Genomic DNA, 26,234 nt, shown 5'->3' on the forward strand with positions numbered 1-26,234 from the left:
ATAAGAAATCAAACATCAGGCCTAGATTCATTTTGTGTACATAGTGGATTGATTTATGAAATTTTTTTTAATGCATTTTTGTGCATTTCCCAAACTCAATTTATTTAGCTTGCTTTTAAATTAACTCCTTGTCCTGAATTATTAAAAGAGGGATGAATTTCTGCATATTCTCTACCACAGCAGTGACTTTGGCAGATACTGTGTTCCTGTATTTTTTCTCTGAAGAGTATAAGGTGTGTGTATGTGTTCATGACATAAAGGTCAACTTAGTGAATGAGTGGTTTTGAACATCTATATATGTATCTAAAATATCTTTTTTTGACGCCTCCAAACATTTCTTTCATAGCTTTTGGTCTGAAGCATATTTTGCATTCTAATCCCATGATCTTCCCCCTTCCCGCAAACCCTAAAAATGTTAACCCCTTAACAAAGTTTATGTGTGCAGTTGTAAAAATGAAAACTAAAAATTGTATGATCAGTGATAATAACCTTCTTTTATCTCCAATAATTATGCATTGTAGTGATTGACTGTGGACATCCTGGAGTTCCTCCGAACGCGGTCCTGTCTGGCGATAAATACACCTTTGGTTCTACTGTTCATTACACCTGCACGGGGAGACGGTCGCTGTTGGGGCAGGCATCTCGCACGTGTCAGTTAAATGGACACTGGAGTGGATCTCTTCCTCACTGCTCAGGTAATATATGTGAATTAATGACTGCTTCCTGAAATGGTTTTAAATAAATTTTGATTTTTTCAGAAGGCCATTTAAAAATCTGAAAAATCATGTATAAAGCTGAATTACCAACTCAGTAGAAATAAAAAAAAAAAGTAAAACCAAAGTAAGCATAAAGTATTAGCTAGAAAATAATCCAGAAGAAGTAGACTTTCTTGGTGACACTTAACATGAACAAGAAATTTCACATTCAGTTGACTGTTAATGAAACCAGTTTGCTTTGAAAATATTTTTTTCAAAATATTATATGATTTCTGGCAAGAGTATTAATTTTCACAGTGAAATCTTGCAAAATTGTCTCTTCAAGATGATGGGTTAATTTTCTTATATTTTTTCTTTCCACTTGCAAATGTGTATTGGCTTGATGACACCTCAAATATAACTTGATTGTGTAATATATCCATCTGTATAATAAGGCCAGGTAGGCTTCACATAATTTCAAGACAGGGTACTCAGTTTTTAAGGGAGCACCATCTAATCCTTGAAATAGTTTAGCCCTCAATGAAGTCAAGATATGTTTTCTGAAAAACTTATTGCTTAGGAATATTGTATTTCACAACTTCAATTTGATTCACTTTAAGAGCAGTGATCAAGTGAAAAACAAATCCAAGTCACACACTAATTTGGGATTTGATTAAATCCCTTTTGTTATTGCAGACTATGTAAAAAAATACTGTGATGAAGGTTAACCATGTTATCAGTTTTAATTCTCAGTAAATACTGGTGGAAGTTCTTTCTTGTCCTGCATATGTTTCATAATTTAATTGAAGAAATCAGAGGAGTTTTGAATCTTATTTAAAACAATGTAATTCAGAGAACTTAGACATGTTTAATGGCAGAAAATAATAAGTAAATAATTGACATGTTTTTCTTAGATTACATCTATGCCAAAACTAGAAGTGAAAAATAACTGATGTGCTCTACTAGTTTCACATTGAAAATCCAAGATTATTTAGAGTATTGGTAAATAATAGCATCATAGAATGGTGGAAGTCAGAAGGACCTTTACAAATCATCTAGTCCAACCTCTGGTGATAGGTAAGGACGTCTTTCACTAGCATCATAGAATGGTTAGTGGTGGAAGGGACCTCCAAAGATCATCTAATCCTCCCTAACTACAATGAGAAGAGATGTGTTCAACTAGATCAGGTTGCTCAAAGTCCTGTCCAACCTGACCTTGAACACTCCCAGGGGTGTTGCACCCACAAGTTCTCTGGGCAGCCAGTTCCAGTGACTCACTGCACACATCGTAAGAAATGTCTGCTTTGTGCCCAAACTAAACTTAGCCTCTTTCTGTTTTTAAAATTGTCCCCTCTTCTCCTGTCACCACAGACCTTGATAAAAAGCCACTGTACATCTTTCTTCTATATTTTATGTATTGAAAGGCCACAATGGGGTCTTCTGGAAGCCTTCCTTTCTTCAGGTTGAACAGCCCAAATTCTCTCAGCCTTGTTGCACAGCAGAGGTGTCCCAGCCCTCAGATCATATTTATTGAATTCCTCTGGACCTCCTCTAAGAGGTCTTTGTTTCTGTTGTATTGGAAACCTCAGAAATGGATACAGTAGTCCAGGTGGAGCTCTCACATATTCTAAACCTTTCTGTTTTTGTTTTTTATCCTCTCCTGCCCTTATCTCTTCAGTGTAATCAGTTATAAACTGATTATCAGCTGCAGTTTCAGGATACAGACTTTTATATCCCAAGGCACAGACAGAGTTGAAAATAATATGAAATATTAAAATAGAGCTTCTTGGTTAAAATATTGCATTAAATTCTAAAGTGTTGTAAGAATTTTTCAGTATCTGAACCTTCTCCTGCAAACTCTCAAGAAACTAGAATGTGACAAAACCTAGAAAACTGTACACCTAATTCAATCCTTAAACTTTCTATTAATAAAGCAGAAGGAAATTTGGAACAATGAAGCAAAGATCAAGTTCTTATAATTTGTAATTTTAAAGGTATGCACTACAAATCAAACTTTAGTGTAAAATAATCTTATTTATTAAATAATGACATATATAGGTATTTGCAAATTTGAACTATTTTAATAAAAAGTGATTTTACAGCTAGAATGAATCCATATTTATTTAGGGGGAAATATCCTCTTTAGATAAAATCTAAGGCTACTTATTGTAGTTTTTCATAGTATTAATAAGAAAAAAAAATTAAAATCTAAATAATGAATTGCAAAACTAATTTAAGAAATAGGCGAAAATATCAAGGAATATCGCCTAAAAATACACATGAAAATATGAAAGCAGCCCTACTGGAAATAGGACTATTCTATAGTATTTCTCCAGTTAAAGTAAATAAGTGTTGAAATATCTCAGATATTATGAGTGAGGTCCATGAATTTTTTTAATTGTTTTTCTACCTACACATAGGAAACTCTAATTAGATCTAATTAATTTTTCTTAATACTTTAAAAAAAAATTCCTTGACATAGGAACATTTGAATGTTAATCATAATGAATTGAATTGTAGAGAATAAAACTCTTGCTTTCTTTAACGTTACTGTACCCAACTATAACTCTCAGTAAAATTTTGAGATTTTCTTTTCAAAGTTTATGTCTGAAATAGTTTCTCATAAAATAATTTGCAGTTCATGATAGAGAATTTCTATATTTTGCATCTAAAATATGTTAAATCATCAGCTTTCATTATTAGCCTTTAAATTTGTTTCTTCATTTTAATGCATATTAAAACATTAAAATTTGCGTGTTTGTTTACATTATTCATAATATATAATATAGAATATTTAACTGAGAAAAGATGCAACATATTTGTCCTTTTAGTATATGAAAAAGAATTTAAAAAGAAAATGCTAGATCAGTGAACATAAGGTTACTAAATTTTGTAACATCATCCTTATGACAGTTTCTTGTCACATGACATTGAGCTAGAAGGAATTTTCATGTCCCATTGATATATACTGACATTCATAAACACTTTTCAATCATCATACGCATATCAGATGTAGTCAGAATTTTTTTGCAATGTAGAATTCCTCATAAGTGCAGCAAGGGTTGTAAATAGTCTAAATATCCTCCATTTCATCAAGATTTAATGTCAACTGAGAATTTGTTACACATGTGAGTGAAGGATGGCTCATAACTTAACAGTAAAAAAAAAATTAGTTGAGTCTGCATGAGGTAATAAAAATATGTTTTCTTAGACTTCATCACAGTCTACAACTTTCTCATGAGGGGAAGAGGAGGGGCAGAGATTGATCTCTTCTCTGTGGTGAGCAGCGGCAGGAGCCAAGGGAATGGCATAAAGCTGCGTTAGGGGAGGCTTAGGTTGGATATTAGAAAAAGGTTCTTCCCCCAGAGGGTGGTTGGGCCCTGGAACAGGCTCCCCAGGAAAGTGGTCACAGCTCCAGCCTGACAGAGCTCAAGAAGGGTTTGGACAATGCTCTGAGGCACATGGTGTGACTCTTGGGGATGGTGCTGTGCAGGGCTGGGAGCTGGACTCGGTGATCCTTGCGGGTCACTTCCAACTCAGCTTATTCTGTGATTCTTTGATTCCATTACATCTGATGTGATTAGCCTTTTAGAAAAATTATTTCTGTAACCTTCAATCAAAGGAGCTGGTGGTTAACCTTCCTAAAATAAAAAGTCTAATAATCTGTAATAATAATTAGGCATTAGAAAAGAACACATGATTTCCCTTAGAAGAAGAATATGTGATTTCAGTTTGGCATAGCAAATAACCTATTTTCATTTTTTCAACATAAAATTCTTTTAGGCATAATGTTAAATAACTTGCCAAAAACTGAGCTGTTATTATGGAGACTTTACAAGAGTGGAATGATGAGTAGGCCCTGTTCCAATTTTATCATAGTCTAACTAAATACTATTAGAAAATGTAAGCTACAGATTCCCAAAAAACCAAAAAATACCCTTGATCTGTGAATCAATTTTTTTTAATGGTTTCAAAAATTATGAAGCAGACTTTTTTTCAAACTAGAGGGTTGTTAAGTCACCTAAGTACCTTGGGCATAAATTAATTTAAATGTTATAAAAATTTTTTGCTGTAATTTGGGACTATTTGCAATTTCTTTTTAAATAGGGCTGGTAATCTGCTTTACTGATCTGTGTCATATAATGAAATGGGTAAACAGAGAACAGCCTAACTTCTCAGCCTGTGATTTTGAAGCAGACAGCTAACCCTTTTACCTACTTGAGACTATTTGTTATTTCTGAAATAAATTAAATACATAATACCATGTACTTCTTAGACATAATGGACTAAACCAAGTATTTGCTCATGCACCATAGTTTTCAAAGCAGAGGAAGCTCCTTCTACTCTTCTGCCTTCGCTATTCAGTTCTGAACATACTTTTGTCAGTAGAGAGTTGTGCCCAACCGTTCACAGCATTTTTTAGACATATACAGTGCCAAGTAAGGCAGCAGAGCACTTGTTTTTCTCTGCATGTAAGACTCCTGGATGCTAACTTCCCAAAGAACCCCTCTCCAGTGGGTTTGTCACTTTTGGTCTTTTGCATATTTAGAGTTTGCAAATCTGTTTACTATTTCTTTGTAAAAATTACTCTTATTACTTCTATTTAAGCTTAGAAAAACCACAGAAAATCTGCATGAAAGATTATATTAATTCTTTCTACCTGATTCTTGAAATATTTTACTTTTATTTAAAATAGCGTAATTAACTATAAAGTAATGAAGATTTTCTCTCAAGAATATTGACATGTTTGACATATTTTTTGTCTAAAAGACCTTCATTTTATTTGCAAGTTGTTAGAAAAACAGATGGGCTATGAAGAAGAAACCAGAACAGTGGAGCTCCAAGAATTCTAGAATTCAACTCTTCAGTATTGAAACTCAGGAATATAATATACCTTCATCTCTTTTTACATAGAAAACTATCTTAAAGTTCTCCAAAAAAAAAAAAAGTAGCTAATTCTAAGTAAATATTAAAAGATTCAAACAAATGAGCTGATGTTCATATCATGTGTTACCTAGAACTTTAAAAGTTCTTATAAAGACTTAGATGTATAATCTTGGATATTATTATTACTTTTTATTGTTATCATTATTACTGTGTTGATTATTCTAACATTTATATACAGCGGATAGCATTTAACATTATTAATTTATTTGTATATGAATACAAACATGTTTACCATTAACCCTCTATCTTAGAATTTTCTAAAACATTTATATCTGAGGGAGATTTTAGCTATCTGGCAGTTTTGACGTGATGTTTCAATATTTCTAGAATGCAGAAAAATGCTTCATGTCTGTTCCAACTGTGGTGATACCATAAAACTAAGAAATATTTTATGAACATGAGTTATACACAAGAAAATTGTCTTTGCAATCAGGACCTTGGTTTTCCTCAGAATTCCTTATTTTAAAATGAAAAATTCCCAAGATTTTGTGCTTGTCTTTTATCCCCCTATTTTATTTGATGTCTGTTATCAAAATTTTAGCATGGAATTGGGGGAATTTGAGAAAATTATAATTACTTTTGTGCAATACTAAAAAGTAAGTAGAAAAAATTAGTGGAGGATCAAGTAATTTTGCATTTATAGGGACTCACACCCACTGATATATATGGGGATTTAAAAAAAAATATATATATTTATGAACTAATTTATAAATACATACAGACATGCTTTATAAATGCAGAATCATAATAATATTTCATAAGTATTCTAATCTTTGTATTCTAAAATCTAGGTGATACAGCTGGTTCTTGTGGTGATCCAGGTATCCCAGGCCATGGGTCTCGGGAAGAAAACAATTTTAAAATTAAAAGCACGATACATTTCAGCTGTGATATTGGATATATCCTGCATGGCTCAGAAGAAAGAACATGTTTGGCAAATGGAAGCTGGACAGGAAGACAACCTGAGTGCAAAGGTAAATCAAAGATCCAATCAATTTTTAAACTGTGTTTTTAATACTGTTGATCAGAAAACTAATTTTGCATTGCCAGCTTTCTGTTGTGAAGAGGGTGCAATTATTTTGGACAGAAAATTTTTTTCAAATAAGTTTTTGCCCTACAGCTGTGGCTTGACATCGGGTGAAAAAATTTGAAACCAGTTCCCAGCACCAATGAAACTGCATGTTTACAGGTTTTGAGGAAAAAAAACAAATTAGCCTTTAGAACTCAAATTTTTGATTAATATTTTTTCACTTAAAAATCTCAGCATAACCTGATCTTTAATAACAACCACATAACACCTGAATTTCAGACAAAAACCCCAGTTTTTGGAAAATGTCAGTGTCAGGATTTCTTTAGGTTTATTCATCAATGTATAAAAGGTTGGCTTAAAATTTCAATTATTAATACTGTTGACATTGCTTTTTTTCAATAGAAAACAAAATGCTGAAACAAGTTTATTTGTGAAATATAATTCTGGAAATTTCAAGGTAGATGAATTATCATAAAAGAAAGCTATAAGAGGATATTTCTGAAGGCTCATTTATTGCCTAATTTACCTTGCTTCAGAATAGGAAAATAATTCCCAACAGATTCTTTTGCAAAATAAAGTGTCTTGAAAAGAGGAGAATAATTTGAGAACATGTACTCTGAATTTCTACTTTATCGCTGCTGACTGTGTTATCTGTATGAACGTGAACGAGTAATTTAATTTTAAAAATTTGTTTCACAAACTGGTTTTGTAGCATTCTTTCTGCTGAATGATTGTCAAATTTACACTACATTAAAAATATAGTATATATATGTGTGTGCGTATATATATATATTTATGCTTTATCGAAAGGGATATGCTTTACCCAACTCTATCATCTGCTATTTTCCTTTGACCTTATCTATTACAGAAATAAATCAGCTCCGATACATTTTAAGATAGTTTTGATATATTTCTTTCTTGAAATGATAAATATAGTTCACAGATAAATGTAGGTGCTGGTAGTGCATGCACAGGTATATTGTTCTAGTTTCGGTCATATAGATTAGATGTATATATATATATATGTAATCAAATAAGAAGGACACATTCAAATTCCCAAGATGAACATTAAAGAACTGGGCTAAATCAGGATTCCACCTGCCTGTGATGTTGACTCCATTCAATGCTTTGAATTAGGAAGATTATATTTCGTTGATGCTAGAAACACATGATTCAAATTAAATCTACAAATATAATTGTCAATCAGATTTTTTTAATAATGGGAAGGGGTTTTCTTTGCAGCTAAACTATCTTTTCACTAATTCAGATTATAAAGCTAAATTTGTAGGTTTTGTTTCTCTACAAACCAAAGGGGAAAAAATAGTAATACATGCACACAGTTTTTTACTGTACAATGTGCCTTATCAGTAGGTGGTGAAACTTACATTTTTAAGGACAACAGAATGGATTTCTACCAAGTAACATTTCTGGAAGAAGGATTGTTCCTGCTCCATTTTTTCCCATTTCAGAAATCACCTTTACTACGTTTTGAAAATATTCTGCATTTTCCTTTATAGCTGTGCAGTGTGGTAATCCAGGAACAACAGCTAATGGAAAAGTACTTCGTATTGATGGGACTACATTCTCCAATTCAGTAATTTATTCCTGCATGGAAGGATACATACTTTCTGGATCATCTGTAAGACAATGCACTGCCAATGGAACATGGTCTGGATCCTTGCCAAACTGCACAAGTAAGACACATTTCTAATGACTAATTTTGTTTTTCCTCTCCTCTGAAAGTAATAAATAAAGTAAAATATAGAAGTCTCATGCCAGTAAATTTTCAGCTTTTTCTTGCATTACTTCCTACATAATTTTGTATGCTAAATAAAAATATAATGCCATGCAAATATGAAGAATATGTTTTTTTAAAGGCAGAGTATAGTAAAATGTGTAGACTGCTGTTTTTTTTAAGAGAGTTGTATGGTTACATGATCTACCTTCTTTAATTCTTTACCAGTATATATGTTCAATCTTGTTTATGTTTTGTGATATGACATATCCAGACATTTTTTATTTTAATTGCTTTACTTCCTCTTGAAAGATTGGCAGTATAATATTCTGTTCTTCCAGAGAGTAGAAAATAAAAACCTTGTAATGAACACTTGAGGATTCCTTTCATAGTGACTCCAAGGTTTAAACTGTTGTCCCATTTTGACATACCATCTTCTCTTTGGCCTCTTCATTAACCTTAAAACTCCTTTGGCTACCCAACTAACAGAAGCTATTACAGCATCTCTAACATTTATAATGAGCACTTTGCAACACTTTATTTTCAAGCCCATCTGTTCCTTCTTTATTACATGTCCTAGTTCATCTTTTAGTAGCAATTATGAAAATTTTACATTTATGTGATGCATGAGACTGCCTATCATTTTCAAGAAACATATCCTCATCAGAGGTATAGCAAACTGTTTTTTAAATTTTGAACACACTTAGAGCAACTCAAATAAAAGCCAAAAGCTAGATCATAAAACTTCTTGTTAAATCCATCTTAAATGAAATTTTGCAGTCATAAAGCCTGAGAGAGAGCCCAGTGTTTTTGTTTATTTATTATTTTAAAAATTAAAATGAGAGCCAGATTAATTGTACCAAAGATAAAGGTGGCTTGTGATGTCAATTGCATCTATATTTTTTTCTTGTATTTTAGAATAGCATTTTACTGAAATACATGCCAAACAATCTTCTCAGGACACATTACTCAGGTAGAAACATGAGATTTTAACTTGAAATATGTTGACAGAGGAAGCATAATAGTAAAACAAAGAGAGTGAGATTCAGGATATATCACTTTTGTTTAGTCAAGGTGTTATCACAATTTAGGGGGTTTATAGCTGACACTGTAAGAAGAGAATAGCCTAGATAATTTTATGCTTCTTTACAGGCTGGGAGCCCTGGGCAGCGTGCCATCAAACAGGGCTGACCCGTGTGCAATGCCATGCAGACCTAGACCATAGCAAGCTATTGTAGGATTTTCTTAGAAAGAAACAACACTTCCATTTCTGCAGCCAAACAGAACCAACATTCTCATGAGAGCTTCTTGTTTCACTGCTCAATAAAAGCAAGGCCGTGCATTCAGCAAGGTGCAGTCACTGAGTTGAGTGCCTGCAGTGGGTCTGTTGCTGGGAGCTGGCTGGGGCTGTGCCCGGGCAGGAGAGCTGTGGGGCACAGCACAGCTCTGAAGGCCACCCTGGCTGGGCAGCACAGGCCTGGGGCTCCCCACCTCCACCCCATTGGGATTCACTGGCTCTCAGCAGGAAATGCTCTTCTGGTCAGCATCACTGCAACAATTTAAGATGCTTTTCCCTAAAACAGTGACTTGAGTGAAGGTGGTCCAACTGAAATGAAACAAAGATTAGAGGAAAAAGGATAAAGCCATTATCTTTATATTTTAATTCAATCAGAACAATAGTATATCTGTAAAAATTTTGTGGATTATTTTAGTAAAATTTACACATTAAGAATAGTAAATGGAATATTTCAAATAAAGAAAGTTTCAGAGTATTTGAAAGTACACGTGTAAATAAGAGAAACAGTTCTATCTTTCCCAGTTCTATGTTATTTGAAAAATGACCTAGAAAAATCTATGGCTTTTCAGTTTTTTAAAAAAATGAAATTACTGTGTTACTAGGTAAGCTAAAATAGATTGATCTCCAGTTTTCTTTATCAGTATCTTAGCTACCTGTTTTCTTTATCAGTACATTAGCTACCTTTGCAGTAATTCAGATAACCCTGTGGTATATTTTCTAGTCTCTTCTGCATCCATACAGTGATTGCATGGGACATTTTAAGATTCGCTATATGCTGTGTAATTAGTATCTGCTCACTCAGATCATGGTGAACTGTAGAGAAGGTATATTATATACATCTTGGATTCTCAGGTCCCGAGTTACTAGGTCAAGGGAGCTACACCACAAGTGTGTAGTCATGGATTTTTTGTGATTTTGGAGATCCAGATCCAGAAAGAGTGATATTCACATCAGCCATGCTTTGACATTGAGTTAGAAGTGGCCAGGACATGTACTCTGCTCAGAAAACTGCTTCTCATACTTTCCCAGAAGAAATAGCAATGCTGTAGGGTGATTTTCATGTTTACTATAAAATAAACCATAAAACACATGGAATACTATATTTCGTGTGAACACTAGAGACTGCCTTCTCTCTCTAAAGACTGTCCCAGAAATTGATAGATCCAGTTGACCAAATCTGAGGGAAACTTACCTGTTTTAACACTATTCTCAGATTACAATGATATAAAACTTTTTATTAACTCCTTATGAGCATTTTATTTCATTAGGAAATTTAATTATCTCCTGACACTAGAAGTCATAAAAGGTTTTACAATCACTCCTACACATTAAAGTGCTATAGATCTAGTTTTTATGTAAGCCATAGACATGTTTGGGGGTCACCAGAATATTCTCACCTGTTTATGTACATAGCAAATATGTGAGCATTTATAAAGTGGGAGGTTTTTGCAGGCATATATTTTAAATTTTCCAGATTTTGTTTCCTTTCAGGATATCATAGAAAAGTAAAGTAAGTAATGGGCATCTACTTTATTAATAGTCAAATTGAATTGATAGGAAAATTTTAGCATATCCAAGGGTGATAGTGGCATATGTATTATTTCTTCTTTTTTTTTTCATTTGGTAATCTTGAAATTTTGTCAATACAAATTGTACAGTTCTTTACTACTACTGTTAAACTAAAGTATTTATGTTTTCCAAATATAACTGTTATATAGCTCCACATAGGTTTGACAGCTAATTAGGATGGCATACATTTATCTTCTCTTGGTGGAGATAAGATTTATGTTACTTTTTTCTCCTTTTTTTTCCTCAGTCAATGCCTAGTTTTGTCATGTTTTATTTTCCTCACATATAGAGAAATCTCATTTAGATTTTAAAATATGTTCCTCAACTATTTACTTGCAGTTATCAGTTGTGGAGATCCAGGAGTCCCAGCCAATGGCATGAGATATGGTGATGATTATGTGGTTGGACAAAATGTTACATATATGTGCCAACCTGGTTATACAATGGAAGCAAATAGCTCCTTAATTCGCACTTGTACTAGCAATGGCACGTGGAGTGGAGCAATCCCAACATGCAAAGGTACATTTATTTTGCTTGTCAGCTATTTCTTCTATGACATTTACCTACACTGCTCTTTGCAAATTGGTAATTTATTGTGCATTTCCACAGAAATCAAAACTTACTTTTAGTATGAATATGTTGAATTATTTATTTAGCTGCAGAAACAATGACTTCATCTTTTACTTCTTATCCCTTTTATATTTCTACAAGCACAATATATTGAACATTTTTTTACAGGTCTGCAGAATACTTTAGTACTTTGCTGGATGGTTTAGATTTGTTAATTGCAGTTGGCCTGTCATAACAAAGTGACCATATATATGCCTCTGCTCTTTAAAACAGAGGCATATATATGTAAACATGTAAACATGTAAAGACACCTCTGAAAAAGATCTAAATATATACAAACTGAACGTTGTCAAAGGCAAATTAATCTGAATTGCTCTATCTATAATGCTAAAATTTTTCCCCTGATCCTTCCTTTATTAGATGGGTACCTTTAAGCATCACCTCACTGTAAAAAACTACATCATTCTTAAAAGTTTCCCAATAAACATTTTTCTGTTTCATGTTATTTTCTCTACTGTGGAAGTTGAGAGGGTTAATCTCAAGATATTCCTTCATCTTCTTCAAATTGCATACCTGGTTTTTATGGGGTTTTTGTTTGTTTGTTTGTTTGTTTGTTTGTTTGTTGGGGTTTTTTGTTGTAGTTGGGTTTGGGGTTTTTAATGTTAAAATTTAACCCTGTTAAAATTTTAGCAGCAAAAAATCTGAACATAACTGAAAGACAAATTTATCTGTGTCATCAAAAATATTCTCTCTGAGAAACTCCTGCTCAATGCTAAAGCAAGTTCTCTCTAGAGTAATTTTTCTCTTACACTGATGCTACATTTGTAGAAAAGCAGTATTACCATTTGGTGTATTCTTTCTGGGTTCACACTAACTACATCTGATCTCTATTATTTCAAAACTTAGTTAGCTACCTTTGTACTTACTTTTTATTATACATCTTCCTCTGTTTCATTTTAAGGAAGCAAAGTAACACACCTGCTAAGCAGTGCTCATTTTCCTGCCATGAATTCATTTGTCAAAATAGATTAAATTAATTTCAAAGCTCCACCATATTTTCAATTACTTTTCTTGCTGAACACAGTTTTCCCAGTATCTTACCAAGTCCAGTTTAACTCTAATTCACTTTTGACAATATCAATTTTTAAGTTATTTTCCTGACACATTCTTAAAGATGTCAAACACTGAAATGCTCTTGACATTTCACTCTTTCTTTCCTATTGGCATTGTGCTCATGGATAGCCTCAGTTTCAATTAAAAAATTATTTTAAGAACTGAAGATTGGACATAGTGGTCTTATTGACCAAGAGTCTGTCTGTCTCCAAGAGTGGCTGTCAGTCAACAGCTAGAAGATCATAAGACAGAGCAAATATTTTTTACAAAGTCTCTCAGCCTCAAATTCTTATGGTCTACAAGACACCTAACTGGGACCAGGAGATATAACTCTGATTTGACTCAAGCAGAATGATACAAAGAAAGAATTTTACTATCGATTTTAACTTTGAGTTTTTGAGTCTTTCTGGTTTTGGATCATACATATTTAAGGCTCGTACAAATGCTAATTAATAATCCTATGAAGAATCTCTAGTGTTCGCAGAATTTCATTCTACTTTACATTAGTTTGTGTAAGTACACTAGGCAAGTTAATAGTGTAATTAAAATAATATATAATATGCAGTAGTGTTAAATGTGTAACAATTAGTTTTAACTGTCAGAATGAAGTGCCAGGGTCCTTTGGTACTATTTAGTTAAAATAATTGAAAAATGAACTGGGCAGAAAATACATGCATAATTGTCACTGTGCCATTGAAAGGGAAGATATAAATACTGCTCTGCTATGCCAAGTTGGAAAAGGATGCATGTTCATCTGCATCTAAATATTCAAATATTCTAACATTGTCTTTTTTGCAGACTTGCATTTGTAATACACTTGTAGTTCTTAAACTGAGAATGTTGTGGTACATATTTATGTCTAAGTCTCTGACCAAAATAGAGAAACATTCTGGCTCGCTGCTAGGTATTGTTTTGTTTTCCTTTTCTCACCCTAAAATTCTGATGTTACATCTATTTTCTTCTACTTCTTCTCTCCTTTCCCAAGTATTCACCAATATTTTCTCCCTTATTAGTCAGCTCAGAATTTAAAATATAAAACCCTATAAAAGGACTATTTGTGAAGCTTTTGGAGAATGAAGACAGAATTCTGCTGCTTAGAGCACTTATTTTGAATTCCTTTTTTAAAAACATCATAGAAGTGTGGCAAAAGCTATCATGTCCTTTTCTGGGACAAAACTAAGGTCCCAAAATCTAGATTTGATTTACTGGCTAGTAAAGGGTTATTTGATACTAGTATTCTCAAACAGCCATGAATGCTGCTGTAAAGTATTTTTATGGTCTACATAACTGAGATTCTCTCACTGAAGAGAATAACAAAAATGTATAAATGGTACCTAGTGAACCCTCTGCAGGTTGCATTCAAATACATATTTGAATGCAAATATTTCACCTAGTAACTCTGAATTATTTTAAGCCTTTAAGCAAGATGACAGCTACTCTAAACATTAGTTTAAAGATTATGGGTGCAGCATTTAACTTCCTCCATTGTTGTGACCTGTGTGTTCTCTGCTCGATTTTTAATCACCACATCTTCTCATTTATCCCAAATGGCTTTACCAGATTAAATTGTATTAGATTTTTTTTGCTTTCTTTCTCTTTTGCTAGCACAGTTTGCCCTTTTGTCTACCTAATTCTATCAACTTGGTCTAAATTTCATCCTTTCCCTTTCTGGTTCAGGTTTTCTTTAATTTAATTTCCTTAATATTTTTTCCCTTAAGCTTTCAATTAGCAATTGTCTGTTACTATACCACTATCCAGTGAATAACACTTTTATCTTCATCACAACAGTTATATCTCTTTATTTCTACTGCCCTCCTGTACTGTTTTTCAGTCCTCTGTCCTACAACCAAGTACAAGATGTTTCCATTTTTTCCTAGGAGGCCTGGCAATTACAAAATATACTGAAATACTTCTTGTTGGCCTTCTTAGAGGTAGCAATACTAACAGTTTCAAGGAATTGCAAATCCTTACATTTTCTCCCTGTTACTAGCAACTAGATGCTTTTTGATGATGAACTACTCACAAAGCAAATAGTAACCAAACTGTGCTACTTAGAAACAGGATTTCAAGTAATATTTTGGAACAGTTATCCTGGAATTTCATCCTTACACGTTAAATCTAGCAAATGTCTAAGCTGGTCAACAGGAAGAAAATATTTTATTATTGCCACACTAATAAAATATGGTTGTACTCTATGTTGTCTTAACAGAGAAAAAAAATTGTAGTAGATTACCAGACATATCTTAAATGTTGTACACGTCAGTTTCCATACTGATTTTTAGGTAGTCTTCCTATTTGGTTTGATGCAATACCCTGGTTTATTTAAGACACTTCATCAATCATCCACTGCCTCCTAAATGAAGGAAACCAGACGTACTAACTTCAGGAAATGCGGCAAGAATACAGTGAGAAAGATAGCATGCCCTGACTGTATTGTCCTCTAAAAAAAGGTGAAATTAGCCCATATGGTTCTTCTAGTAATTGTGTACACCGGGGATATTTACAGCAGCTGGCCCTAATTATTTTGAATATTATTGCAGCTGTTACCTGCCCAACTCCTCCGCAGATCTCTAATGGAAGGTTGGAAGGAACAAACTTGGACTGGGGATTTAGCATTAGTTATGTCTGCTCTCCAGGATATGAACTCTCTTTTCCTGCTGTTTTGACTTGTGTTGGGAATGGAACATGGAGTGGTGAAGTACCTCAGTGCTTACGTATGTATTCACATCATTGTCTGTATTTTGCTGTATTATGGTTTTTTCCTCTTTGAAGTTTTCACTTTTTTTTCCCTCCCTCCCCCAATGGCTCAATTAATTTCAAACCTGGGATAATTACAATCCTTCTAAAAATTTCTAAAATTTTCCAAAATTTTAATGTTACTAATAGATTGAGAAGGTAATGGGAATATCTGTAAACCCTATGTGAGCATATACGAGTCTTTAGACACAGACGCAAAAAAAAAAAATATTACAGGCAAGGTGTACAACACAATCCGAGGCAATTCAAATTTAAAAGGTTCTATCTTGTTTTCAGATCCAGCTACATTTGTGATAAAGTAACTTTCATTATAATCCCTTTTATTTCCTCATACTCATCCTAAACTTCCTGTGATGTCACAGAGAAATTTTTCTGGCTGTAATGTTGGCTAGGCCCTGGGTAATTCTGTGACAATTATCTATTTTTCATATTTTATGCAGGTAATTTTATTAATCTGAAAATTATAAATAACATTGATGGATTCTTATATTGCTAAAAATTTCATTGCAGTATCCAATCCTATTCATTAAAAGTGATTGTGATTTTTCTGAGAGATATTCAATTGATTGCACTGAAGAAGGAGGTTTTGTAGTTATTTGCAGAATAATTATACCACTCTGCAATAGTCTTCAAAAAGGAGTCTAACTGGAAGAGGATCTAATCTTATTCATGGCTTTACAGTCTCTGAAATTTAATTTGAACTTGCCAAGTAGCTGTGCTTGCCAGGTAGCTTGCTAAATGTTGCAAAATGCACTTCTATTTTCTTTTACTATTTTTTTTTCATTTTTCATCTCTCCCTGTCAAAAATTTTCTCTATTTTGGCTATATCCCATTACCATGAAAGCATATATAGACCATCTTTTCTTTTCCTTTTTTTCCAATTAAATTCTCATATCATCAGTTTCTGACTGCTGCTGAAACTCTGTGTGCCAGAGGTGGAGCACGATGAAAGGCATTTTTTTCTGGAAGAAAAAGAGCAAGACCACTATTTGTTACTTAAATTATCTATGTAGAGCTCTTCTAGAGTCCACTATACTGTGCATATCAGAGACTATGAAAAATTATTTTCATGATTTTTTCTTGATTGAAAAATGGTCTCCTTCATTCATTTTTAAATACCACAAGTTATTTATGATTTTTAAACTTGGAATACTTAATACTGCAGTATACTCTGAAAATTGGGCTCTACCTTTAAACTTTTTATAGGTATATTTAGCACAGAATGCAGCTGCCTGGGAATTAAAGGCTATTTCATGCAGATTACATTAACTGAATGTTGTTGATGTGCAATGGTTATCCATTGGCCTGCAAGAGAAAACAATTGGCAGCCAGTGCTTGTCGAAGAGCTTAAGCTAGTTGCCATCTGGCAGAAATGAAGGGGAGCTGGTGAAAGTCATTCTCAATAAGCAGTTCCTGACATCAGAAATTTATTTCCTAGCTTAGTTCCATAGAGCCTGTAGCTGAAGATGTGCAAGGTACAGTTATGACATAGAATAATTATTCAGAATGGAATATGACCATGTACTTGGTTGAGTGTTTGTCATCTATGACTTGGTAAATTTGTTTGCTTAATTACTCATGCAGTAATTTCAGTATTACTGGTTTTATAAGTTTGGCAATGGATGGGAAAAATGTAGACGTATGCCAAAAAATTCCTAACTGCAGATATAACTTCAAATCATAGAATTATCACAGAATATAATGAATTGGAAGAGACCCATGAAGTCCAGCTGCTGGCCCAGCACAGAGCAACCCAAAGAGTTGTACCCATGTACCTCAGAGCACTGTCCAAAGATTTCTCAAGACCTATCAGGCTGGGTGCTGTGACCACTTCCCTGACCCTGTTCCAGTGTCCAACCACGCTCTGGGGGAAAAACCTTTTCCTGGTATACAACCTAAACCTCCCTGACCTTCATATCATTCCCATGCATCTTGTCACTGGTTACCACACAGAAGAGATCAGTGCCTGTCATTTTGCTTTGTCTCATGAAGAAGCTGAAGATCTCCATGAGGTCTCGCCAAAATCTCCTCCTCTAGGCTGAGCAAATCAAGTGACCTCAGACATTCCTCATGTGGCTTCCTCTCAAGGCCCTTCACTGCCTTTGCTGCCCTCATTTGCATTCATCTCATTGCTGCCCTCTAATAGCTTTACATCCTTATATTGTGTCACCCAAAACTTCACACAACATTCAAGGCAAGGCTGCCCCAGTGCAGAGTGGGACAATTCCCTCCCTTGCCCAGCTGTCAATGCTGCCCCTGATACCCCTGGGACATGGTTGGTCCTCCTGGCTGCCAGGGCACTGCTGGCTCATATTCAACTAGTCACCAAGCAGAACCTGCAGGTCTCTTGCTGCAGTGCTGCTCTCCAGCAGTGTTTTCTTATTCTGGGTTGTCCCAGCCCAGGTGCATTGTTCTTTTTAAACTTCATATCGTTGGTGATTGCCCAGTCCTCTGGTCTGTCTGGATTTTTTCATAGGACACAGATGCCTTCAAGCGAGTCAACAGGTTCTCCCAATTTAGTGTCAGCAGCAAACACACTACCTTTTGAGTCCAGGTGTTTTAGGATTCTTCTGGACCTGTTTGTACCAGCTGTGTGGTATTCACAGTTAGCATCTGGCAGGTTGAAGTCCCTCAAAAGGACAGCAGAAGTTGATTTAGAGGTCTCCCTTAGTTAGTTGAAGAGTAGTTTTCCAGTGTCAACATCCTGAGTATGTGTCCTATAGTAGACACCCATAACAACATCGGCTTTTTTGTGCGTCCCTTAATCCTTACCAAAGGCTCTTAGCATGCCATAGTATCCTGGTTTTGTCCAGGACAGGGTTAAATTTTTGCAGTAGCTGGGAGGGGGCAGGGCTAAGTCCCAGGTGTTATTCTACAACACCTCACATCATTGCCAGGTGTGGGGGAAGGGACTTCTGAGGAGAAAGGTGGTCTTTTCAGTTGGAAAAATACACTGTGATCAGATCAGATTGGGTTCTGCAGTAAATATTTTGCAAGTAAATCAGCCTCTCTTTTGTATACTTTTGTAATTAATATTGTTGCTGTTACTGTTTGTTTTTTTATCTCATAGCTGTTGCCAGTAAATTGTTCTTATCTGAACCCATGATCTCTGCCTTTTGTCCCTGTAATTCTCCACCCCAGCCCGACACAGACCAAGAGGAGTGAAAGAGAGCAGCAGGGTGCTTTTGGGGAATCACAGTGGGGGGCCCTGAATTTGGAAGTACCATTCCTAACCCAGGACACATAACAAACAGCAAGCTTTGACACCCCTCTCCCCTGCCTCATCCCCCACCTCACTTACCCTGCCTAGTGCTCCTGAGGAGTGTGCAACCCTCCATACTGGCACACAGACACAGGCCTGATCCCACCAGCTTTTGCTTGTGCCAAGGATGTCATATTTCATGGGCTGAGTCAAGGCTTCTAGGTCCTCATGGAGAAGACTGAAGGATCTCACTAATGCTAAAACTCTGGCATGCCTTCCCATTGCTTTTCACAGATGAACCGGATTTTGTCCTTTTCCCTCTTCCAGTGTAGTTTGAAATTGTACTGGTCAGCTCTTCTAACTCCTGCACAAAAACCATTTTTCTCTCTCTGAAAAGAGAGTTCTGACTGCCATTGAATAGCAATTGATCTGATGTTGTATAGACCATAATATGATCAAAACCCCTAAAGTTCCTCTGATGACACCATCCTCAGAGCCATCTGTTGATCCGTTGGGTCTGCCTGTTCCTTTCAGTATTCTTCCCTGATACTGAAAGGATTGAAGAAAACACTAGATGTCCTCCTGATCCTTCAAACAATTGTGCTAAAGCCTGAAATCTCTTTTGGTTACCCTGGCACTACTCTTTGCTACCTCATTGCTGTGGCCATAAAGAGCAGCAGATAATAAGCAGACTAGAGAGTTTACTAGTAATGTCCCAGCTCCAGAGAGGCAGCAGGCTTCTCTGTGAGTAAGGTCTGGTTGGCATATTGGGTTCTCTGATTCCTTCAGAGGGGTTCACCTATGAAAATCATCATTCTTTTTATTTTACAGAGGTGATCATGATGCAGGGGGTAGATTATTTTGCCCTCCAATTCCAGAAGTACCTTAATCTGCATCTTAAGTTTTCAGTCCATTTAGCTCCCAGAGCAGAAGAAGGACAGAAAATTTGCTAACAGTGCATTTACTCAATTATGACATGCTATAGACATAAGGAATCCTTAGGTGATAAGAATAAGGTAAAAATATCCATTTAAGAGCAGATTTTTATGATTGAAATTTGCCCTGTCTAATTGCAGTTTATTAGTATCTGACATTTAAATTGCTACAGAAGTTTCTTTACTACGGGATATTTTTGGTGTTTCATTATTGTTAACTGTTCTAACTTTCAAGTATTGTGCTTCCATACATACCAAATCTTGCCTTTCAGTGAAGGATGAGGAAGCAGGACTTTATGACTCCTAAAATCTATCTGCTAAATTCTATAATCATACAAAAATGTTGAGCACTGGGTAGGTGCCAAGAAAGCAGGAGAGGAGGGAAGATCGACATGGAAGTTTGATACACTCTTTGATTGCTCTCTAAAGATTTTCAGACACATGTGGTTTGGGGCATGGAGGAATTGTGACTATTTGGACTTTAATGAAATAAGTTGTCAGATTGATATGTTAAGTGTGAGGTACTGATCAAGCACAATATATAGTAATTTTGAACAACTATCAGAACTAATAGAATCTAGCAGACTAAATATTATATATCTAGTCTCTCTGAATTCCTGTTAAATGTTTTCATACTTGACCTGTGTTTAATAAAATAAATACAAAATTTTGAGTAATTTCTTCACTTAGTTCAGCTAAGTGTTATTTTTTTAAATAAATGCCACATTCCATTTCTGTCATGACTTTTTTCACAGCAAAATTTTGTGGTGACCCTGGAGTACCTGCTCAAGGGAAAAGAGAAGGCAAAAGCTTCATCTATCAGTCAGAAGTCTCTTTCAGCTGCAACCCTCCTTTTATTTTGGTTGGCTCTAACACCAGGATTTGCCAAGCAGATGGAACATGGAGTGGTTCTTCTCCTCGATGCATTGGTATAATTATGTTCATGAATTGAAATTTCTTTTCATGCTTATTATTCCTCTTCTTGCTAAGTCAATCTAGGATTTTTCTGTTATTCTGCATTATCTTGGTGTTATTCTATACTCTCTAAGAATCAAATCACTTTATTTTTGTCCTTGTGATTGGCTTTATAATTGCATGTTGCTGAGCAAGCTTAATTTTGTCATAGAATCATGTATTTCATTAAAATACTGTAATTTGTTTTGTCTTTAATATATTGCAACATTTTTAGAACCTACTCGCACAGCATGTGAAAATCCAGGAGTCCCAAGGCATGGGTCACAAAATAACACATTTGGCTATCAGGTAAAGTATACTTTTTTTTAAATTTACTAGCATAAATATTTCAATATTTTGTACTACCTGAAAGTCTAGAAACATCTGATTAGAGGTTCAGAGACTGCTTCTGTTAGAGTTGTTTGCTTCTGTGTTGCTCTGTTTCCTTGTTTCTACCTGTTGGATTACACTAGCCCTGTGTCCCTATCAGCAATGCACTACATGAAAAACTTGTGATCAAGTTCTGCTTGATTTCGCTTTGAAGACTTTCAGTATCTCCCACCAATATATAAGTGCTTCCTACAATTTATTAAATAGGCTTTTTTCTCCTCAAAAGTGTGTATACTGTGTGTCAAACTGCTAGTATAGGCATACTATAAGAACCAGGCCTTTTTTCCTGAGAGAAAATCTGTTTGGAACCACAAATGAATTACAGAGTTCCAGACTTGTTAGGAGTACTTCTAGTCCACTCCCCCTTCTCAAAATAGATCAGCTAGAACAGGTTTATGAGGGCTGAATATTTGCAGAGATGGAGACTCAGCAATGCCTCTGGGTATCCTGTGCCAAATTGATCATCCATACAGTGAAAATGAACACTTTTTTCTTAGTTTTAAAGAGAATTTTGTATGTTTCAATTTATACCTATTTCTTCTTGTTGTGTCTCTGGGCATCACTGAAAAAAAATCTGCTTCTGTTGCTTGTCCTGCCCCTAGGTTTTTTTTTTTTGCAGGCTGGATAACCCCAGGTCTTTCAGCTACGCCTTGTATTTCAGATGCTGTAATCCCTTAATCAATTTTGTGGCCCATGACTGGACCCAGAATAGTATTGTTCTTGTCTCTCTTGCACTGGTGAGCCTAGCACTGGACCCAGGACTCACTTATGACTCACTGGGGCTAGAGGAGAAGAAAAACCTTCTTTGACCTGTTTTCACTGCTCTGCCTGATGCTTTCCTGGAGATTGTTTGCCATATTTTATATAAGGCTGTGTTGTGAAAAATGGTGCTTACATATGTTTCTGTTGCAAAAAGACTTGAGAAACTGAAAATTATTTTGAACTGCTGATTTTCTGATTCACACAAAACACTTATGTCAGTGAGATGTTTTCATGAGTGAACGGTTTAGAGATGCAAAAATGTACCTTATAATTTGCTCGGAATCTTGTGAACAAAGAGAGAGCCCAATCTATCCTGTGACATCTGTGTTTGATGTCAGGGCTAAAAGCTCCAGGCACATGAAGAGGGATGAGCAGACGAGTACCTAGCAGCTCCACAGCTTTATGAGGTCTCTGTCTAGTAGGAGGAGAATAAAAAACTGCAGTTCGCTGGAAATGCAAGAAAGGGCTGGGTGAAAAAATTTACAAATTTACAAATTTAAATTACAAAAAAATTTACAAATTTACAAATTTAAAAGCAAATTGTAGCTAAAATTTACAAATTTACAAATTTAAAAGCAAATTGTAGCTAAAGAAAGAAAGAAATTTCCTTTTGAAAGTTTCATGACCAAAAATTTCTTTGGTTTATCCTTTTGGTGGCCTTTATGCAGTACTACTCTGGCTTGGTTTTTAGCAATATTTGGGTTTTCACAATCATATGCAAGGGATTATAAAATTGTCTAAGTTTTCTCTAGGAAATGAAAATGCTGCTTTTTGTCAAGATACAATACATAGGGGCTTGGTTATAATACAATTTTATCCTAGGGGACAACTCTTTATTCAACTATGTATCAAAGAAATAATTTATTAAGCATTTTCTATGATTTTATTATCACAGTTTCACATATTAATGAGCTTTCATTGAAGAAGATCAGTGTCTCACTTGTGCTGTAGTTGTTGTGAGTGAAATATCACTAACAGCTAGCATGGAACTGTAAAAATATCAAGCAAAATGTCAATTAACAAATCAGTCATAAAATAAGTATAAATGCTGGCAGAATTTACAACCCTGTGAATAAAAAAACAAAAAAGAAAAATTGTAAGCAGTTATAAGGTTAGTGCCCAGGTCTAGGTGCTATAGTCTCCTTACACAACCAGCAATTTATTCTCATGTTCACACAGTGAATTTGATTTTATGTTGTAACTAAATGTGCAACTTCTGATTACTCTAAGTATGATTGCTTAGTTAATACATAACTGGGTAGAAGTATTAGTCATACAGATGAAGCTGAGCTTAGCTCTTGATTGGGTAGAAACAATTGTGAAAATGATTGGTTCTACACAAGTTATTGTCTGTAGATCCCAGAAAGAACTTTTGCATTATCATATATGGTATAATGTTATGACTCCTTTAAAACCACAAAAATATTGCTAATTAATGTATATTATGCTATAATTAACTTCCTGTGGGAATGGGATAATAGGGATTTTTGCTTCTATCCATAGCGGGAAGGTAAAGAATAATTATAAATTGTTCCAAAATACAGATATGGGTTTTTTGTTTTGTTTTATTTGGGTTTTGTTTGTTTTGTTTTAACTCTCTTAAATACTTTAAATTAATATTAGTAGGGTAACTTAATTAATTGTCAAAGTTTAAATTTATTTCTCTGTCTCATAAAAAATACCAAGCTGTAGCCTTACACTTAGAATTGAAGTTCTCATATGTGGAATACTGTTTTAAGTACTCTTCATCAAATGGCTCTACTTCTTTTATCTGACAAAAATCATTCACTGACACTTGCTTTTCACAACTCTGATATCAAGTTATGAGCTTCCACAGCACCATTGCTTTGTTCCTCTTTTTTCCCCTACTCTTGATTATCTGTTTTCCTATCTCATTGATTGGACTGAAAGTTCAGGCAAACACAAGATAATTCTAGGCTTGACTAAAAGGCGTGTCTAAACCTGACCTCCTGGAACCTACAACCTGCACAAACAACAGCACCAGTATCACCACATCACATTTGAATGATGTTTCAACTGTTAAAAAAGAGCTTTGTAGAAAATGAAGCCACAGAATTTTGCAGGGACTTTATTGTTCAGTATTGAATTCTTCAGGCATAAGCAGTTTCTTATGTGTTCAAATAACATCAAAATAGCAGTTTAGTTCTACTTGGATATCTGGCATGGCATGGAAATGGGTAGCATCATCTGCTTTAATTGTTATGAATACATCCATCTAGGATGTTTACCTTTCATCTGAGCCATTTTATTTGACAAATCTACCTTAGCAGTGTGTTACAATGGAGACAACTTTAGAACTTAGTGAATACTGACTTCATCTGTAACCTGGAAAATAAATCACTCCTTGGAAAGAAACTGTGGGGTTTGAAATACTTCTTCAGCTATATTGCTAGAAACAGAAAAGTGCTTATAACACTTTCACTATAAGCTATTGTAACACAAGGTACTACTCAATTGAAGAAACAGTTTAGACTGCTTAGATCAGTCAGTCATATATATAAGATTTGCTACTTCTCATACTTTTCCAACATGTTTTGTGGAAATTCAGCTATCTTCCCTTATATTGAGGCCTAAACTGAGTCAAAGAGCAGTCTTAATTTAAAAAGGAAAATGGACACAATGCAGTAGTGATAGCCCTCTGATAGCTCTTGGGTTCTATTTTATGAAATTCTATATGAAACTTGATCTGCAGATGTTGAGCAGCCTTACAAATAATCTCATTCTGTTAATGTAATGCTTATAAAAACTTCATTGTTGATTAAATTGTAAGATGAAGTTCCAAGAGAAGTGCTCTACTACCACAATATAGCTCTCTCTATTAGCACAGTTGGCACCACCACTGCATCAATGAAAATGTAATTTAAGCCATATCAGACACCATGTATTTTCCTGCTTCTCATTGTCCTGAGGTCTCTGCTGTCAGTGTGTTAGTGTCACAATCTGGAGTGCTTTACTGGCACGAATATGATTTTTCTTTTTCTTTTTTGTTTTTTTTCATCCATGTTTCCCCTGAGGTTATTTGTAATGTTTCTAATACACTTTTACACCACTCACACTACAGCTCATTATCATACACATGTATTTCAAGCTATACTGTAAGGTACATTTCACCTGTTGTATAGTTGTCTTTTTTACCTCTGAAATCTGATCCTGTCCAGGCCTGTATGTTTTTAAGGGTGAGTTGTTCACAGCAACAGGATCTCCAGTGCTAAGACTGTGTTGCATCTTTTATCATAGTCACACTGTAGTCATCCTCAGAGTATCCTGCTGTCTGCATTTCTCAAGGGCTTTGCTGTCATTCCAAGACCAGGCCTATATTTCCCTGTACCACATCATTTTTGTGGGAAATAGCTCATTCTGCAATACTAGATTCATTTTTTTTCTGCTATGGATATAATCTGTGGTTGGGCCATACAAAGATAGAGAAAGGCATAAAACCTAATCATAGCTACCTGATCACAAGAAATTTAAATTTTACAGCTGAAGCAAGTTTAGAAACAAAACAAAACTGAAATAAACACAAAACTCCAGGCAGCTCAAAACTTTCCGACAAAGGAAGCCTGTCAAGCTTCTGCCCAGCAGTCTTGCAAACTCAAAACCCTGTCATAAGGGCAATAATGTATTAGTGGGTTACAAAACTACAGATTTAGTAAAGACTTAATGAGGCATGTTTTCATTCACTTAAAATGTGATGCTTAAAGTTACTGAAGATAAATAACAGGCATTCCCTTCTCAATTCTTCTCAATTCAGCTTCTCAATTCTTCAGCAAAAATTACTGGGGATGAAGAAATTTATTAGAGTATTTTTACGTTCTTTGGTGGACTGAAATCTAAGAAAAAACTTGACTGTAGAGTAACTCATGAGAGTTAGAAGTATCTTCCAATCTTACAAAAAATGTAAGAAATATGAAGGATAATAACTTATTATTTTGATAATTGTTACACATTATTTTCATCTTTTTTGGTGAAAAAAATTATCTAGAGTACGTTGTAAATGGAATGAGGTTGATGTTTATCAATTTTCTTCTCAGATTTATGAATTTTCTTCTCAGATTCTCCTGTTAGAGAATAACAAATATACACTCTTTGGGGTTTACCAAAAAAAAAAAAAAAAAAAAAAAAAAAAAGTTAATTATTATTAGTTAATTTTGGGACTATACAAGCTATAATTTAGTTATTATTAATTTTAGTTATTATTAGTTAATTTTGGGACTATACAAGCTATAACTGACACTATAGAAAAGGCAGGTATAGAAC

The 26,234-nt window shown here is 34.7% G+C and overlaps 1 protein-coding gene across 1 annotated transcript in view; it reads left to right on the top strand.

The window, feature by feature from the left end:
- CSMD3 (CUB and Sushi multiple domains 3) overlaps window positions 1–26,234 on the top strand; it is a 595,264-nt gene that overhangs the window by 547,739 nt on the left and 21,291 nt on the right. Inside the window, exons 57-63 of the mRNA XM_036400790.2 lie at window positions 522–695; window positions 6,434–6,616; window positions 8,190–8,366; window positions 11,613–11,792; window positions 15,497–15,670; window positions 20,606–20,779; window positions 21,040–21,113. Coding sequence (XP_036256683.1) covers window positions 522–695; window positions 6,434–6,616; window positions 8,190–8,366; window positions 11,613–11,792; window positions 15,497–15,670; window positions 20,606–20,779; window positions 21,040–21,113 — 1,136 coding nt within the window. The remainder of the gene's footprint in view (window positions 1–521; window positions 696–6,433; window positions 6,617–8,189; window positions 8,367–11,612; window positions 11,793–15,496; window positions 15,671–20,605; window positions 20,780–21,039; window positions 21,114–26,234) is intronic.

This window comes from Molothrus ater, chromosome 1 (genome assembly GCF_012460135.2).
Source record: "Molothrus ater isolate BHLD 08-10-18 breed brown headed cowbird chromosome 1, BPBGC_Mater_1.1, whole genome shotgun sequence".
NCBI classification, from domain to species: Eukaryota; Metazoa; Chordata; class Aves; order Passeriformes; family Icteridae; genus Molothrus; species Molothrus ater.